We start from the raw sequence: 18,363 nt of genomic DNA on the forward strand, positions 1-18,363 counted from the left end.
TTATTACTTGACCATTTCAACTTTATTTTCTCAGCAAGACCCTCAAGATGTTACTTTGCTTTTAGGAGGAAATGCACTCGAAACATAACTGAAATCCATTGCACTAATTTCTCCAAAACCTGGCAGCAGCTCAGCCACCTGCAGTGAATCGCTGCTGGACACGTTGCCAGCGCACGCGTTGCGCCGTGTGCAGCGTATGGCGGGGCCCTCCCGAGCGCCAATTTGTAAATGGCTTCTGGAAGACACGTATGCAAAAGGTCAGCCACCCATGGGAACCGGCAGGAATCTAGCCTAACGAGCTGCGAGGACGTCTTCAGTCCGGAAAAGATGTTTCTAACTCTGCCCTTGCATGGTAAAAAGCAAGAGTTACCAAGCAAGCTGCAGAACTTGCTCTTCAGGTCAGATGTACCATGAATTACAGTGCCAACGAGCTGAAGATTCTTGCACAGGACGAAATTGCTGCTCTGTTCTTAGCACTAGGCATGAAGATGTGAAATGCAAGCTCAAAGGAAACTAAGCAGCTGTATGAGCAGAGAGTGTCTTAAACCAGCTGCTGAAATGAGTGACGAGGCAGCTGCTGGTCAAGATGTTTCATCATCATATCATGCGTGTCACAGTGAGGGTCTGAAGACAGCGACAGGACTTCGTTAGCTATTTTAATCAGCAATAACACACAAGTGTCCCGAAGGTAATGTCCATTTAGGTAATGGGTCCTTTAATTTTTAGCTATATTAATAAAAAAGTGATCCAATGTATCTGTTTCCTTTCAGAGTAAATATTCAGGAGATTTTAGAAGCAAATACACCGTGTCCACAAATTGTTCATCAATGCCCCCATTACGATGTACATATTTGCACAATCTGAAAAATGAGCATCTTCATCCAAAATGCCAATGCTGGAGGGAAGGGGAAGCAATTCAGGATAGGAACACAAGTTCTCCAAGTCAGTCATTAAAACGTCAAGCTCAGCCTTATCTTCTCTGAGTGGGCTGGGGAGACGATCAAATCTGTAGTTACTGCTGAAGTCATCTAGAGGAATGATGCCAAGTCTAAACCTCTTCAACGCCTAGTTACCCAAAACATACAGTACAGCCTCCAAACGTCCAGTAGAAAGGGATGCACAAGAGAAACTGCACAAACAACTCCAAGTTATTTATAAACAAAACAAATTATTAGTGGTCACTTCACATTAGCTTTGAGTTACCTCTATTTCTGAACAGATGGATACTCTCCTGCCTCTTCAGTTTAAAAAGTATTCCAGTTCCAGAATACAGAAAGTTTTAACATTAAGGCATACATACAGCTATGTTGTTTGCTTTCATTTAATAAAGATCAATTTACTCAAATACATGGAATGTTGGCACAAAACTAAAGCTCTTATGGAACAGCTACCAATCATACACAAATATTCTGTGAGGTCCTCTTGACTTGCATTTCTCCGATAGATACACCACAAAATGGCTTTCATAATACAAACTGAATGCTGGATCAAATCTCTAAATAATAAGTAGCAGTTAAAAGTAAATGGTTTGCTTTATTTGTAAATTATGTACAGAATACATTATCTTTTTTTTTTTTAATTATGATGGAGCAGGAGAAAGAAAACAGCCATAATTTCCAAGCGGTGCTGGTTCCTTCACCTGCTGGAGATGACATCTTTCTCTGAACCGGATGTACAAAACCAGTTTGGATTTCCTCAGTTGCTGGCACACAGTCTGGAGAAACGGAGAACACTGCAGCCAAATTCAGCATTACCTGCTTTTGATATTTTCAGCAAAATACTTCTGCTAAAACTAGTTTTCTTAGGGAAGTTTTCACAACCTTTTGATAATAAACTCAAGAAAAATGTCAAGAAAGCTGTGGGCTAAGAAGGGCTTTACTTAACTAGCTATCAAACGAGTATAACTAGGAATAATCTGAGATTTGGTCATCCAATTTTTACCTGTTTTACAAAAGCAAGTTTGAGAAGCTAAACTAATCGACCAGTTATGCAAGTACCAGAAAACTATATTTTTCAGTATGTTTGAGGACAATCTGGGCAATCTATCAATCAATAGAAAACTTGTCAGATTGATAAAACTTCTGCAAATGGGTATTAATGATTAACATAGTACCAAGTAATCAAGTTAATGGTTAAACAAATGAAGGAACTAGATGTAAAACTATTTGGTAACATGTATATTTCAGCAAACAAAGATGCTACTGTATGGTCTGTGTTTTGGTGATCAGCCAACAAAGAAAATCCAACCATTTGCACATACTTAGTCCCAAACCCACAGTGAGTTATGATTTTTCATGTGAAGGCCTACTTTCGGTGTCTTCCTCCTCTTCCTCTTCACAATCCCCTTCATCTGTTTGCTGTTCCAGTTCCTCTTTTGTGATCATTTCAAAGTCGTTTCCATTTCCACTACTGTGCTGGGACCTGTCGTCTTCACGCCTGTCACTGTCAGTGTCTGAATGTCGCTCTCCTCCTGAGCCGTCTGTTCCCGAGTTCCTCGTTGCCTCTGTTTTCCCATCGTCGTCTTCCTTCTTCTCACTATCCGATTTCTCCTCGCTGTCGTATTTTTGCTGCTTTTTGGATTCTGATTTTTCCTCTTTCTTTAAGTCTGCTTTTGGTCCTTTATATTCGTGTGTGTACAGGGGCCTGAAAGAGTCAATGAATCCCACGTCTGCTGTAAGATTCGGCAGGAACCAGAAGTGATGCCTTCCTCCAGTGATGAGCCAGATGATAAGGAAGAGGATGCAGCGAGCTGTATTTAAAAAAAAAAAAAAGGGGGGGGGGGTATTTTGGCTTTTATATTATAAACGTCCACACTGTACAACTATGGTGTGAGAAATATTCACTATTAACAGCCACCCTGGGGCAGGGAGAGGGGTGACCTGGGAGAAAGTCTCTCCCTCTGCAACAGCACTGTGGAATAGTTTGTTCTTACCACGCCTCCCACACACAGTAACCACGTATCTAATCTATGGTTTAGCTCTTCCTCCCCTTCACTGAAGAAATACAAGCCGAAAGAAACCTTAAAATCCTGTTCACACCATTCTCACTACTGACTCTGTTCCTATGTACAGTTCTGCGGTTTATTTGCACCCCCCACCCCACCCCCATTTTTTTAAAGAGAGGCAGTAAACAAACCTCCACTGTACAGGAAACACAAAGGGGTGACACAACCCGTGCTTGCTTGCTTTCTGTGGCACAGCTCTGACACCCAGTGGGCACGAGGGAAGTACAGACACGGAATTGGCCTGGCTGTTGCTAACATCATGCTGGGAAGCGAGATGGTCACACACCTCAGACCACATCTAAGAACAAGTCCGTGTCTCTGCCTGATAAAGTGAAGACAACTGACACTTACCAACGGCAAGGAGAAGAATACTGGCGACAAAACAGCCTGCACCTACACTGAGGTAATAAACACCAACGCGCATTTCTGCTGGCCAGAGCGGGAACAGAGTTGCAGCTATAACAGCAATCACTAAACAGAAAGATAAGGAGACAAGCCTGAGAAGCATGGTCAGTTTTTCCTGGTACACCTATAAAGGTTCTAGGCTTACCATTTACTCCAGGTACCGGCTTAGCATAGAATGAGTTACTGACAGTATTTTAGGCCTTGACTAAAACCTTGTCTAGTCCCACTGCTCCTGTTGCACACTGGGAAGACATACGCCACATTCAGCAACTCGAAGTGACTGTGCAACAGAGGCGAGAGAGCACCTCTGAGGAGAAGGCAGGGCAAACGGGGGAGCAGGGAGCTGCCTACAACCAGTGCGGCAGGGAACGGGTGCAACGAGCTGGGTGGAGGTGATGGTGGCCCTGCGGACTGGTCAAAGGCCTGAATACAGCCCCAAGGGATGACACAGGCTCTTGGGAAAGGCAGGTCTCTCAGGGCGAGGAAGCTGGAAGGTACAGGTCAAGGGTGTTAAGACTAGCAGTACAATGATCTGCCTGCTCACTGATGTCAGTTAACATCAATACTAATTTAGATTAGAAAAATAAACTGATGGGGCTTATCCTCCACAAATACAAGTTCTACGGTCAGAAAGGTATCATTCGTAGTTTAAAATAATTCCTTTAGCATCTTTCACATTTTTATATAACTCACATTTCCCTACTGGGCAACTTACTCATTAGCTTAAAGCAACGGAAATAAACAGCTTGCAAACTTGCGCAAGTTCAGACATTTGCTAAAGCACATTTCAGGTCTGGTTTTCTTTGTTTCAAACGTGTAGCTCCTCCATCCTGAGATCAAAATTCATATAATATGATCGGTATCAAATCATGCTGAAACCGAAGAGCAAAAGCTTTGTCCAGAAAAGAGACAAACCTCCCCGAAGACAGACAGGCCCCTTGATACTACGCCTACATTTACGATGCGCTCACTAGTATCTACTCACCGAGTACAAGTCCCATGGCAAAAGTTTTAAAGTGAACAGGGTCATAGATCCACACATATACCTACAATAGAAATAATCTTGTTTACACTTGGAAAACGAGCTCTCTGATAAATGATTTAATTTCTTCTCTCATCCAAATGCCTACTGCCATGCTGCAATGCTCGGTGCTGAACAAATGGCCCTGTGGTCAGTACCGTATCAGGGTGGAGGAGCAGGGAGAGGGGCCGCATATCCCTACTTTGAACAGGACTTGAAACAGGTTTCTGCCAGTGAAAGAAGTGCCAAAGGAGACCGAGCACGGCGGGGCTGCGCGCCTGCGCACCCACGCTGGCTGCCCTGGCTGTGCGCCGACTATTATCGGAGCCTCACGACAGGAGGTCTAGGACAGCGCCACGCTGCTGAGGCAGGGCAGAACGCAGAGCTGGGCAGCACGCTGGCTGGGCTGCAGGCTTCCAGGCGGGAGGGGAAGAAAGAAAGGAAGGAGTTTCCATACTGTGTAAGAAAACCAGTGGACGTCGCAGGCTGGATCTCTCAAACAATTACTTCATGGAAGAAGTTGTACCCAGAGCAACTTACAGGTGATCTAAAATGCTGGGGAAAACAGTAAGACAGGAAAACTGATGGGGAAATGAAAGATTCAGGAGTATCACTGAATCATGGTTTGCTTTGTATCTTTCATTATTCATTAATGTTATACAGCACGAAGCCAAAAAACTTCTGTAAAGAAAAAATTTCTCAGGTCCACCACATGGAAACAAAAAGTACTTCTAGCTTTGAAAAGATTCCCTTAAGAGAAAGAAAAAGCCTGACTGAACATATGGAACAAAGCAACCAGCTGAAATGCTCAATTCATCTTAAGTCCCATTTGATGGCCTCAGATAAGCATAGCTGTACCCTGTGTTCCACACTGCACCGTTATCTGAATGTCTACAGTTGCAACACTACCGAATGTTTGTGCGGGAACCGTGGATCCATTTGAATCAGATTTGCTAAGCCATATTAAAAAAACCCCAAAAGCTTCTTGGTAAAGCACAGAACTTTCTGAACTAGAAAAATGGGATTTTTTTTGTTTGTTTTTCTTACCAAACTACCCAGTTTGAATCTTAGCTACTGTTAACTATGAAAAGCTGCTGGTTACTAGAAACCAGCAACCCTCACAGCAAATGCGTGGACATGAACTACCAGGGGGACACCTTAGAGGCAGTAATACAGTTTTTCAGGGTGATGCAACCTAATATTCCACTTCACAGTATCACAGAATCATTCAGGTTGGAAAAGACCTCTAAGATCATAAAGTCCAACCGTCAACTCAACACCACCATGCCCCCTAAACCATGTCCTGGAGTGCCATGTCTACACGTTTTTTGAATACTTCCAGTGATGGTGACTCCACCACCTCCCTGGGCAGCCTGTTCCAATGTTTGACCACTCTCTTAGTAAAGAAATTTTTCCCAGTATCCAGTCTAATCCTCCCCTGGTGCAACTTGAGGCCATTTCCTCTCGTTCTGTCACTGGTTACTTGGGAGAAGAGACCAACACCCACCTCACCACAACCCCCTTTCAGGTAGTTGCAGAGAGCGATGAGGTTTCCCCTCAGCCTCCTCTTCTCCAGACTGAACACCCCCAGTTCCCTCAGCCGCTCCTCATCAGACTTGTGCTCCAGACCCCTCACCAGCTTCGTTGCCCTTCTCTGGACACACTCCAGCACCTCAATGTCCTTCTTGTAGTGAGAGGCCGAAAACTGAACACAGGATTCGAAGTGCGGCCTCACCAGTGCCCAGTACAGGGGGACGATCACCTCGCTAGTCCTGCCGGCCACACTATTTCTGATACAGGCCAGGATGCTGATGGTGCTACTTCTCACAGGGCGTGAAAGTTGTGTAGCTCTCCTGCCAGTCAACTGTTCTGTGAGCCCAAACTGAAGCTCACATAATGGTTTGGGTTGGAACGGACCTTTAAAGGCCATCTAGTCCAACCCTCTGCAGTGAGCAGGGACATCTTCAACTAGATCAGGTTGCTCAGAGCCCCATCCAACCTGACCTGGAATGTTTCCAGGGATGGGGCATCTACCACCTCCCTGGGCAACCTGGCCCAGGGTTTCACCACCCTCACTGTGAAAAATTTCTTCCTTAGATCTAGTCTAAATCTGCCCTCTTTTAGTTTAAAACCATTACTCCTTGTCCTACTGCAACAGGCCCTGCTAAACGGTCTGTCCCCATTTTTCTTAATAAGCCCCCTTTAAGCACTGCCAGGCTGCACTAAGGTCTCCCTGGAGCCTTCTCTGCTCCAGGTTTAACAACCCCAACTCTTTCAGCCTGTCCTCACAGGAGAGAGGTTCCATCCATCTGAGCGTTTTGGTGGCCTCCTCTGGACCCGCTCCAACAGGTCCATGTCTTCTCTGTGCTGAGGGCTCCAGAGCTGGATGCAGCACTGCTGGTGAGGTCTCACTAGAGTGGAGCAAAGGGGCTGAATCACCTCCCTTGATCGTAACTGGTGACTGGGCAATAAGATAGTGTGTCATATTCAGTGTTTATAAGTGAAAAATAATGAAGAAAAGGGAAAAAACAGCTGTAATATAAATCACAAGGGTTGGCTCTAAATTAGCTACTACTTAACAAAAAAGATCTTGGGAGTTGCAGTTCTTATAAAATGTTTGCTCATTAATAAACAAAAAAAGTAAACAATGTTAAGACAAAAGCAAATACTGTTAATAGTGCAAATACAGCACTGCACCTTCATTCTGAATGCTGCATGCCTTTCTGGTTATTCCATGTAAAAGACAACAGGGAGGATCAGAGGTAACTGTCATTCTCTATGAAGTGGGATGAAAGAGAGCAAGGCAGGTGGTAAAAGAACTGAGTAAAACAAGAGATACATAACAGAAGTACTTTTTCCACACAAGTGATTTATTTACAGCATTCACTGCCATATATGCTTTATAACCAGAGGTATACGAGAATCTTAAGGGAGGTTCCAGTACAGCGACACACAGCATCAATGCAGAGCACAGTATAATTTTGCTGAAGTAAAGACTTACCACTTATCTCAAAGCTTAAAAGCACAAATATGACTCTGTACATTACAGAGCTCTTAAGGATTTAAATTCTTTGTCTTCCAGGAGAGCAAAGTACAGAGAAGTATTTAAGACCACAGTTTCAGTGGTAAAGCCAGGATGAGAATTCAGGAACGCCTAAGCATCGCTCAGATCACAAAGTCAGGCAGCCTCTGGACTGCAGGTATTTTTTATTTCCCCTCCTGTGATTGAACATCATGTTCTAAAAGGCCTGTGTTTTGTGTAGCCATATTGCAGCATGATGACAGCCATAGGATAATTTGAGTTGGAAGAGACCTCAGGAGGTGTTTGGTCCACCCTCCTGTTCAAAGCAGGGTCAGTTGGGAGGCCTGCCTAGGTCACTCTCGCAGTACTTAAAGGGGGCTTGTAAGAAAGATTGAGACAGACTTTTTAGCAGATCCTGTTGCAATAGGACAAGGGGTAATGGTTTTAAACTAAAAGAGGGCAGATTTAGACTAGATCTAAGGAAGAAATTTTTCACAGTGAGGGTGGTGAAACCCCGGCCCAGGTTGCCCAGAGAGGTGGTAGATGCCCCATCCCTGGAGACATTCCAGGTCAGGTTGGATGGAGCTCTGAGCAACCTGCTCTAGTTGAAGATGTTGCTGCTCACTGCAAGGGAATTGGACTAGATGGCCTTTAAAGGTCCCTTCCAACCCAAACCATTCTGTGATTCTATTCAGGGCCTTTCCCAGTGCAGTCTGGAAAGCCTCTGAGCACGGAGGCTGCAGCACCGCTCTGGGCAGCCTGCTCCAACACCCCAATGCACCCTGAGGACAAATATCTCGCCTCAAGGCCACTAATACTACCACTGGCAATTAAGTTTTCTTTCAGATTTTTTTTAAGTTACCATCCTACATTTATCCCCCTCTCATCTCCTTGCAAATAACTAAAGATCTGATGTTTCAGTATCAGCTGTCACATTGCCATTAATTTTTCTTTCAACAGGGCAAGAAAGAGTCTGCAGAAATCCAGTAAATTAAGCTATTACCTGACAATAGTTCACTGACACTAAAAGTTAGAAAGTACCCATAAATCTTACCTCATTTCCATCCAAGAAAACTTGGTCTTCATGTGGCTCAAGTTTAAATTTCCTCTTAGTTTCCTTTTTCTTGGGTGTTCCTGGGGTCTCATCCTGAGGACAAACAGAAATTATATATATATTAAAAAAATAAAAAACATGAAGAGGGTCTTAATTTCTAATATTTGAATATATTGAGTCTGGTAGCTTTTCACAAACTTAAGATCATGTTCAACTTTTATTTTTTTTTTAAGTGAACATGCTTTATTTCTTCCTGTTCTCATTTATTACCAACTGTGTAGCTGAAAAAAAAAGGAAAATTGTAAGGAAAGGGAAATTTTATTTTTAGTTAATATCTAAGGACTGGACTATGACTTCAGGGTTACATTAGGGCTTTAAATGCATAGCAAAGCTCTGCTGATATTAACAGAAAGTCTGCACAAAGATCAAAATCACTAACTTCATTAGAAGTATTTGGTCCCTGCGTGCCCTATATACCACATGGGTGTCCTTGCAGAATCAGTTTCCACCTGTTCATTCTCTACCCTCCTCAGTCTCTTCTTCAGTCTTGTGCTTCCTCTTCCCTGCCTCCCATTTCCTTTTCGTTGCTTGAAATTAACTTTCTAATTTTTGTCCTGTATTGTTGTTCCGAGTTACTACCCACTAGCTTATATAACCTACTAAAATACCAGTTCAATAATTAATTATTAGTTTAAAAATTAACATTACATTTAATAATGTAACACTCCAGATGACAGGGAACTGGAGGAGCTCATAACTTTCATAATCAGCATTTTAAAGCACCTCAAGAGTTCAGTTATCTTACACTGGCTTCTATGTTTAGAGTGCCAGAACAACCGTTTTGTTTGTGTCAGCCATATAGCTTTCTTCTGAGATTTAGACCTTTGTACACGTAGACTGTACCTCTCACTAAATGTGCCACTGGTCTACTAATGTGCCATTATGGCACCGAGGAGTGTCTGAATGCAAATAACTTTTGAGCACAGTCCTACCAACTAACTCTCACTGGATTCGTACCGCTGTATGTAGAAGAAAAAACACATCCCCTCATCAAGTTCCTCCTGGAGATTCCTAACAATTTAATTTAGGAATTCTGTTCTGCTAATAAAAGAAATCAGGAATGAAAACATGAAGACACATATGAAAACCTGTACACTAATAAAAGTTTCAACTTTGAAGAAAGCAAAGCAGAAGCCAGTGCACACTAGGCATTACACAGATTAGTAATGGAGCTGCCATATACAACAACAGTCCACTATTACAGAGCTGTTTACAAGCACCAAGTATGAAGTACTACATTCCAAACTTTCTTACTACCAAACATTGCAAAATTGTTTTTGTTTTACATGTGCAGTTGCACTGTTTTGAGATGTCTGGTTCCATGCACGTGTCACTCTATGCTAAGGTACGCTTGTACAAAGCATCATTGACCACTGCAGCTGAACACAAGTAGGTTTTGATTAACTCAGTCCACACTGGAAGACGATGAGGTACACAGAGGCCCAACTGCAGCGTCTTTTTTGACCTAGATCAAAATCAGAACAACTCCAAAGTTTAAAAAAAAAAACCCCCACAACAACCCAACATATTTCAGATATGAAAACAGGCAAAAAAAAGGTATGTCACATTTTAGAACAACCAACTATACTGTTAAGACTACATTGGCTTAACAATCAGTTAATGTATTCTCTTTTACAAGTTTGTCTCTTCTCTTGCAGATAGTACTTACCTTCTTACACTCCTCTTTTTCACCATCCTTTTTCTTTTCCTTTTCTTTCTCCTTCTTAGTTTTTTCATCTTTGCCACTTTCTTTCTTGCTCTTTTTCTCCTCTTCTTTCCCACTCTCAGCCTTTCCTTTTTCCTTTTCTTTCTTTGTATCCTTATCAGGTTTCATTTTCATCACTTTTAATGCGCGATGAAAGAACTGTTTTTTCAGGAGTCTTAAAATGAAAAAAGTTAAATGATACATTTAAGTGTGGCTGTGATAATAATACTTACATGCAGTTATGTTATTAGATACCATTCTAGATTATCTATCTAATATAATCATGAATAGCAAGACTGAAAGACAGAGGTCACCATCATCTGCTCTATTAACAAATAAATACACCAGACCTAATTATCCTGTGTCTCACCTATTTGGCTTTTTTTTTTTTTTTTTTAAGTATCTGTTCAAAACTGGGTAAAAAACATACTTTTCTGGGGCAGCATTTTGCATAAATATAAATGAATATACAAGACGTAGGATGGAGGAACCCACCAGGTCAATTTATTTATCACTCCCATTAATACAACTCCATCCAATATTTATTTTCATGTTCATGTCAATATATTTCATAGCAAAAACAAGAAAGCGAACATATGGCTTATCAAGTTCCTTTGTAAGAGATGCACAATGAGTAAAATCACCCTGTTGGAACTGTGGTACATCTGCAAGCATTCTAATCACGACAGCTACAAACACACCTTAGAGCAAGTATGTATTTGGCCAGCGGGGCACTGGGCAGCAGTATTTAGTAGTCTGATGGTTGTCACCAGTAGGTAATGTCCTTGAAAGGATCACAGCCAGATTCAGAACAGGAAAAGCAGGGCAGAATACTGCTCCTCAGACTGAGAGCAAGCAGTGGGGTGTGAAATCCGAGCACCCACTCACACTGAAAAGCCTGGTTCTATGCTTCAAGTAGATTTGATTTGTCCTTGGTTTCTTTCACCTCTTGCTGCAGACCAAATCCTAATGCTGGACTGCTTGTTGAATTAGGAAAACTCACTAAAGAGAAGTCATTCTACCAATTAACCTCATGTGCATGCTGACTATCGAACGGCTGTTTCTGGTAAACAACTTCCTTCAGACAGTTGTTGACATGGATTCTCTTTCTAGTAACAGAAAATCAGTTGTTTGAGAGAAACTCTTTACTTCACAGATGGAAGTTTAGGGGGCTCAGGTATTAAGCAGCCCACAAGACAGGTCTAGCCTGCAGGACAGCTCTTTCACTTGCAGGAGCTACCTCTGTCTCTGGTGCAATATAAAAAGATGGGACTGTGCAAGACCTACTGCCAAGAGTATGGAGCCATGGTATCAGTGTGGCCAACAGCCAAGTCCTCAAGTGGGACAGACCTTTGCTTCACTAATGAAATCCAGACTGCCTGCTAATTCCTGACCTGTTAGCCCTCTACAGATCTGCTGAACAAGGCATTATTGATGTAGTTCATTTGTGACAAATTCCCTCAAAAGAAAACTCACTGAACTTAGATCAATATATAAGTGTACTGAAAGACCTTATGTACTGGAACAGTGTTATGAATTCATTTGGTAACTTGTTTTAAATATGCAATTGATTAGTGCAATTGACCCCGGACGAAGGAGCAGTATCTGGTATTTGTTTTTTGTTTGACAAGGCAGGTAAAACAAGCAATAGCCACCCCAAGAGAGTTTAGGTACTTGGTTTTCGTATGAATAAGAACCTACGCAGGCTCTTCATACTGAAGGGATTATTTCTGTATTAACATATTCCTCCATCCCTTCTAAAAGGCAAAGGAAGTAGACTGTGCTAACGTTTAAAATTCCAACAACAGCTTCAGTGGCCAAAGGTGGCCTTAGCATTATTAGCAATATAGAAGTGAGCAAGAGAAACCAAACTGCAGACATGGTATGGTGCCAAATGGATCATCAGGGCACCAAATGATACAGGTGATAAAAATCAGTGCCAGAAAACACAGGGTTGAACCGATTTTCTTTGCACACTACACATGCATTCTTTAGGCTGCTGGACCTGAGGACTTAACCAACTGTCATCTCATCCAGTGTTTTAGTAACTGAAGAGCAAATGCACAGGCTCTTACCTCAGTCCAAAGACTCTGGAAGGGAAAATATTTTTCTGCTTGCATTAAAATAACAGTTTTTTTTCCTAAACTTTCTCGAAGTAATCAGCAAACGGATTAAAGTTCAAACATAGAATCAGCCCTGCCTCAACCCTGGAACCAGGAGGGGGAAGAAGCTCATCTTTCTGAATGGCCAAAAAAAAAAAAAAAAAGACTAAATATTAGCCATTTTCTTCATTTCTAAGTAGCTTTCGCAGAGCTCTCCAAGTGTAGACAGTCCTCCTAACCCTATGTGTCTGCCCCAAATGAGGTATAGTCAGAATATGCCATTCACCTAAACAAAGCACGTAAGAGTACACTAAGCAGCAGGGAGATACCATTTGAGAAGCCTAAAATGAACCTCAAAGTCCAGCTTCTGCCATGATAGCAGACGAGGTCCACAGGAAGGAGACATTTGAGAGCTGTAACCCTACTAACTTAAAAGAACTATAAAATTTAGGAAAATAGTTTTGTTCATCTTGCTGCTCCAAGCAGCATAATGAAAGCATGAGAGAGTTTTGAGAACAAAGATGATGAAACTCCATTGTTTCCACCCTCAAACACAGTAATAAAAATACAATCACCATTTTTACATACAAGCACAAAGGTTTTAGAATGCACAAAGCCTACGTAAAATTGGTTCCTAAACAACTAAGACATCTTGACAACTATACTCATTCATAACAGGGATGAATTAGGCTAGGTCATACCTGTTGCAGTAATCAACTACAGACTCTCGGGTTGTAAACAAAGCCTCTTCTCCTTTCTTTGCCTTTGCCCATTTAGAATCCAAGAGGCAATCCACAGCTTTTGAGGCTAGATGGAAAAATGGGATTAAAAGTACATTAAAATTAATGACATTTCTTTTAACATTTAGTCTACATTCCTTGAACCAAACCAGCCAGTCAGTCAGTTCTGGTGATGGTCCACATTTTCTCAATCTTTAAAGTAAGACTAGCCACTATTCTGAAATACAGCACTCTTGACAACTAATCACAGAGTGAAAAGTTTATTGTCTTTACTTCAGGCTGGTAGATTAATTTTATAGCTATTTAATGCCTAGGTAAGATTTCAAAACCAAACTGTTAAGATAGGTACTTATTAGAGAAACCACTAATAATAAAAACAAAACAGGCCCCCCTCCTCCCAAGTACAATGCTAGAAGAACAAAGTTTCATTCTCTGGTTAAAAGTAATCCTACCAATAAAATAATCAACTCGATGGCCCATCATGTTGGTGGATTTTGTTGGGCAGTTGAAACGTAAGTATTTAGCAACAGCCTTCTCCTCTTTGAACGGCTCACCGACCTCCTACAATAGTAAAAGTACAAAATTAACACAGTTTTAAACACATGGGAAAGACACTCATTTGGGCTCAAAAATCAAAGTCCTCATTATTTTATGGCAATATATAAATAACAAATAAAATGTAAAAGATGTGAAAATAGGTCAAGTGATTTCTCCCAAGAACTTTCTGTTTACATAGAGCAAAAAAGCATTCCTTTACGAACTCCACTAACAGCTCTGTAAAAAGAGCAAACTAAACGAGGAACTACGAGGAAAACACTGGGCACATGGAAAGCTGCTTAAGGCACACAAGCTTGGATGAAAACAGTTGTGAAGCTGAGAGCAAAGAAAAACAACAGACTGAGGAATGAGCATGTATGAAATGACAGCAATGCAGGCATATTCACAGAATACAAAGCAGATCGAATTTCATGTGAAAGAGGTGAAAACCATGTTGAAAAGAAGTTGAAAGATTTGGCTAGAAAATTTCACTGCATGACTACAAAATGACTTCAACCTCAGAGTACCATTGAGATTCTTACAACCTTGAGACTAGGAACATCACCATGAAGCACAGCAGGATGACATACATGAATGTCAAAACAGCCGTTTAGGAAAAGGTAGCCCTTAGTCTGCACGCATTCATCAATTGTGCACATTTATCAATTTCCAGAGAGGTAGCAGAATTAAAAGATTTGTAAGACAGAAGGATAGAGACAGGCATTTTCACTGTGCAAAATTAAGACTTAATATTTGTAAGCAGGAAAGGAAGACCCTTCTAATGTTCCCACTTCACAAAAACATACCTGAAACAAAACACATGGCATATTACACTTGACTCATGCAAACTTCCTCAAAAATTCCTTTCTGTAAGAGTGCTTTTAATCAGTAAGGCTTAATTCTCCAAATCCCCTTGCTACTCGCAGATCAAGAACAGAGAAACACTAGGACATCTTTTCAGATGGCCAGTACCTTTTCTGTACCTATTCTTCTCGTGGTAGCCAAAGAAATCAATTGCAGAAGCCACAAAACAGATTGGATTCTATATATTCCTGTAAATCACCGAAGATTCTATTTAAAGACATTATGTTTTTAAAGGTCAATAAACACACACAACCTCCACTACCACTTTTAAGATGTGTAATCATAATATCGCAAGAGGCATGTTAAGTGGAAATGCAAGGTCAAATAGATGTTGTTACACCAGAATAAAAGCTTCAGATGGTGAGAGTTGTTAATTTTCAACAGTTTGCACAGCTAACTTTCAAAATCAACTGGTTAATGAATTAACCTTCTAAATGGGATTGTTGCTTTTCCTATCTGAGGACAATTTTAAAGAGAATAATATAGACATAAGATATCCAAATGACCAAAAGCACTCCGCAGTTTGTTAGTTCTAAGATTACTGACATTTTTTAAAGCCTAAATTCTTTACGTGTATACAGAAATATGCTCTCATACTCACCAGTTAGACAGTTTTAAAAACATGTGCCTAAATTAAGCCAGATGATCCTAACAGTCGTCATATAGATTAACTTAACTCTTTCTCCATGTTCAGTCCTTTTTTTTTTTTTCCCCAATTTTAAAAATCTGTATAACTCATGGAAAACTATTCACTAACTGACAGTGCATGTATGCACAGAATTTACATACTGTGGTTGGGTGTCCCCTTATATGGTACAGTTGTACCGGTAATTGTAAATCACTGATGATACTACCAAGTTTGGTACCAAAACAGGTCTGGTTTAGTAACAACAAAATGAGTTACAATGCATTTAAAGAAAATGAGTGAATGTGTACCATCGTTATCGTATGGCATGTGTGCTAAGGTACCATGGAGACTGATGACTACATGCAGCAACTGAGCTTCAAAATAATGCTTTTTTAATCTTTCCTACCAGCAAATTAAACTTAGAACAACAACTCACAGGGCCAATGTTGTTCTTCACAGCACAGACCGTAAAACAGTCAGAGAAGCTACAGATATTCGCATCAGTGTTAATTCCTCTGCTAGGATTTTTTTGTTTCTTCCCAAAATATTTATAATTCTGATAGGTCATGTGATGCACTGTACAGGCAGTGGCTGGCACCAGGAGATTTTTTTTTTTATTCCTCATTACTATCCATTGCTTTGTCCTTTTCTGTGGGATAGTTTCATAACATCCCAAACAAAAAAAGCTTCCCTGTGAAAGGGACTGCCACAGTTTAACTGAGCTCACTCTGAGAGAGTTTCCCCTGCAATTTAAGCACCATTTTTCATCCTATTTTCATCTCTTTATTTGCAGAGCCAGGCCTCTGTTAACATATTAAAACAGATGACCGACAGAAAATAATATTACAATTTCATCATAAAATCAACAAAAATACTGAAAATTTCAGTATCCTAAGCACAACTTTTTAAAAGATGCAGTTCAACTGATCTTTATGTTCAGTTGTAAAAATATCCAAAGCCCAGGCATTTTAAGCCTCTTTATATGTTTATGAAAAGATTATACAAATGAATCAAGGGGCAGTTCTTAATAAAATATAAAGCTTTAAAACAGATGAGACAGCCTTAAAAAGCGTATGAAAACTTTCTGATATTTAAAGTTTGCTTTTACAGAAAAGACAGAAAGGTTCAAGAAACAGGCAATATATTTCTGGAATGTTGTAAATTGTCTTCTCAATTAAAATTCTATAATTAAACTGTTTTCAATTAATAAAAACAATAGGATAGTGTCAACCTTCCAAATACTTCTGCTCTAGATTTTGTTTTAGACCCTTGCATCTACTTTAATTTTATATATCAAAAAATGCATGTTGTCACTAGACAGCATGTAAAATTTAGAGATTTATGAGTCCTGATATTTTACAAACTCTGGAAGAATGCCATTAAAAATAAAAATCAAACCAAATTTCTTACTTATCTAGACAGAAGAACTTCATCTACAGGAAAAGCAGTGGTCAGTATACCTGCTTACTAGAAATGCACTAACATTTTAAAATTTTTAAGAACAATTCTCAAGCATTACTATCAAAATTCATAAAACAATGCTGAGATTTTCAAACCCAGGGACCTTCCCGACCCATTGAAGTGAAAGGAAAACCCTAATCAAATTCACTTTTTACCATTATCTCCCAAATCAAAGAACAGCATCATGCATTCTGAACTTCCTTCAATACACTGATGTTCCTAGTTAATTCAACCTCCAGCTGGGCCTACAGCAGCAGAGGCCTGTATACATTAAAAATAAACATATCTGAACCGATCTACTGAAACTATTGTGTTCATGAGCTTTGTTCTCCCTCTCACCTCTACCTAAGTATGACTTATTCAGGTTCTCTTACTCCTTGGAACCACTCAATGGATGTCAAAAGGCCAGAGCATATTTGTGGTTTGAAATTTCACTCTTCCTTCTTTTTTTTGCCTTTGCATCACAGCTGCAAGACGACAGGCATGACCCAAGGCAGGATGATCTCCTTCCACAACACTGTAATGTAAACAGGTTTTCTGGAAAATCAGAACAGACTAAATTATGACCCTCACTAATAAGACAAGTTTTTTCATGTGCAGACTAACGCCTTACAAGGATTTATCTTCCTCTGTTTTAAAGGGGTCATCAAAATGCCTTGATTTCAATAACATGAATATCTAGTTTATTTCTTTGCTCCTACACCTGAGAACTTAAGATTTTTCAGAACATCGTCCCTCACAGAAGACTTCTGAAGCCTAATAGTTTATACAGTTTTCAGATAAGGAAAAGAAAAAATTTAAGCACATTTGTCATGTGCAGCCTGTTTTTCAAGCTGAGACGCTACATCGAAAATGACACTATGTCAACCCATGTTCCATTCCTCATACCTCTCCTCATATTATAAGGACACAACAACTGCATTAGCATTATCTTCTCTGAAGATGGTCTGAGCACATGAAAGCTTGGGCTGAATCACAAGATTATCTTTTTCCTTTCCCTGACTCTCAGGACCTTAGACTAGAAGATGGTCTGTGGCAGGAGAGTGGGGACTCCTCATCCATCCTGTGGAGACATTTATACTTTGCCTAAAATAAATCAAGGTGCAGTAGGACAGAGAAAAAGCACACAAATTATCTTAAATAGATCACTGGTTGGGAGTGGGTCAGGGGGAAACAAATATGTTAGGGTCTTAGGACTTGCTTTAAGAACGCCATCTATATTTGCCTCATTGACTAATAAACATAAAATTGTCCAACTCCTGCACTGATGACCAGTACATGGATTGCCTGAGGTCTCTTACAAGAAACTGTGGCAGAGCCATGCGGAGAAACCAGTTCTTCTGGATTACTGTGGCTGTCTGCTAGCCACAAGACATTAACTTTTCCTTACAGAAAAAGATAAAGATTTTTTTGTCCTATACATATCCTATAGAAACAAAGTATTTGTTTTCTTCCTTCTTTCTTTTCAGCCATCACTGATTTTTTTGAGCAAAGGCTGTAAACATACAGAGTTCTAAAACACATGCCAAGGAAGCAATTTACAGTACTTTGAAGTTCTCTTCTAACCCTAGGCCAGTTGTTTCGACTTTTTCCCTTCCCACCTCCAAAAACATAACTCAGATTTTCAAAAGACAGTGATTCTTGTTTTACTAGCAAGTGGGGCTCCTACTTTTAATTCCTAGTTTTCTGTGCTTTTCCCCCCCTTGATCTTTGTTTCTTCCTCCTCTATCACCTGATACCACTCACTTTTGAAAAAGTTA

At 40.4% G+C, this 18,363-nt stretch overlaps 1 protein-coding gene across 1 annotated transcript; it reads right to left on the reverse strand.

Moving 5' to 3' along the window:
- Nucleotides 1-1,149: 1,149 nt before the first annotated feature.
- SEC62 (SEC62 homolog (S. cerevisiae)) lies at nt 1,150-18,076 on the reverse strand. Its single transcript, XM_010282881.1, has 8 exons — nt 18,043-18,076; nt 13,566-13,676; nt 13,075-13,180; nt 10,236-10,446; nt 8,507-8,599; nt 4,395-4,455; nt 3,356-3,475; nt 1,150-2,749 (listed from the first exon to the last, which is right to left on the reverse strand). The coding sequence occupies exons 1-8, from the start codon at nt 18,074-18,076 to the stop codon at nt 2,283-2,285; spliced, it is 1,203 nt and encodes a 400-aa protein (XP_010281183.1). The 3' UTR covers nt 1,150-2,282.
- Between the last annotated feature and the right edge of the window lie 287 nt (nt 18,077-18,363).

Source organism: Phaethon lepturus, unplaced genomic scaffold (assembly GCF_000687285.1).
Source record: "Phaethon lepturus isolate BGI_N335 unplaced genomic scaffold, ASM68728v1 scaffold21622, whole genome shotgun sequence".
NCBI lineage: Eukaryota > Metazoa > Chordata > Aves > Phaethontiformes > Phaethontidae > Phaethon > Phaethon lepturus.

Coding starts and splice junctions, on each gene's coding strand:
- SEC62 (XM_010282881.1), bottom strand. CDS start 18,076: ATGGCTGAAAAGAAAGAAGGAAGAAAACAAATAC. Junction 13,677..18,042: donor AGAAGGAAGAAAACAAATAC/TTTGTTTCTATA, acceptor TTTTACTATTGT/AGGAGGTCGGTGAGCCGTTC. Junction 4,456..8,506: donor TTTTCTTGGATGGAAATGAG/GTAAGATTTATG, acceptor TTTCTATTGTAG/GTATATGTGTGGATCTATGA.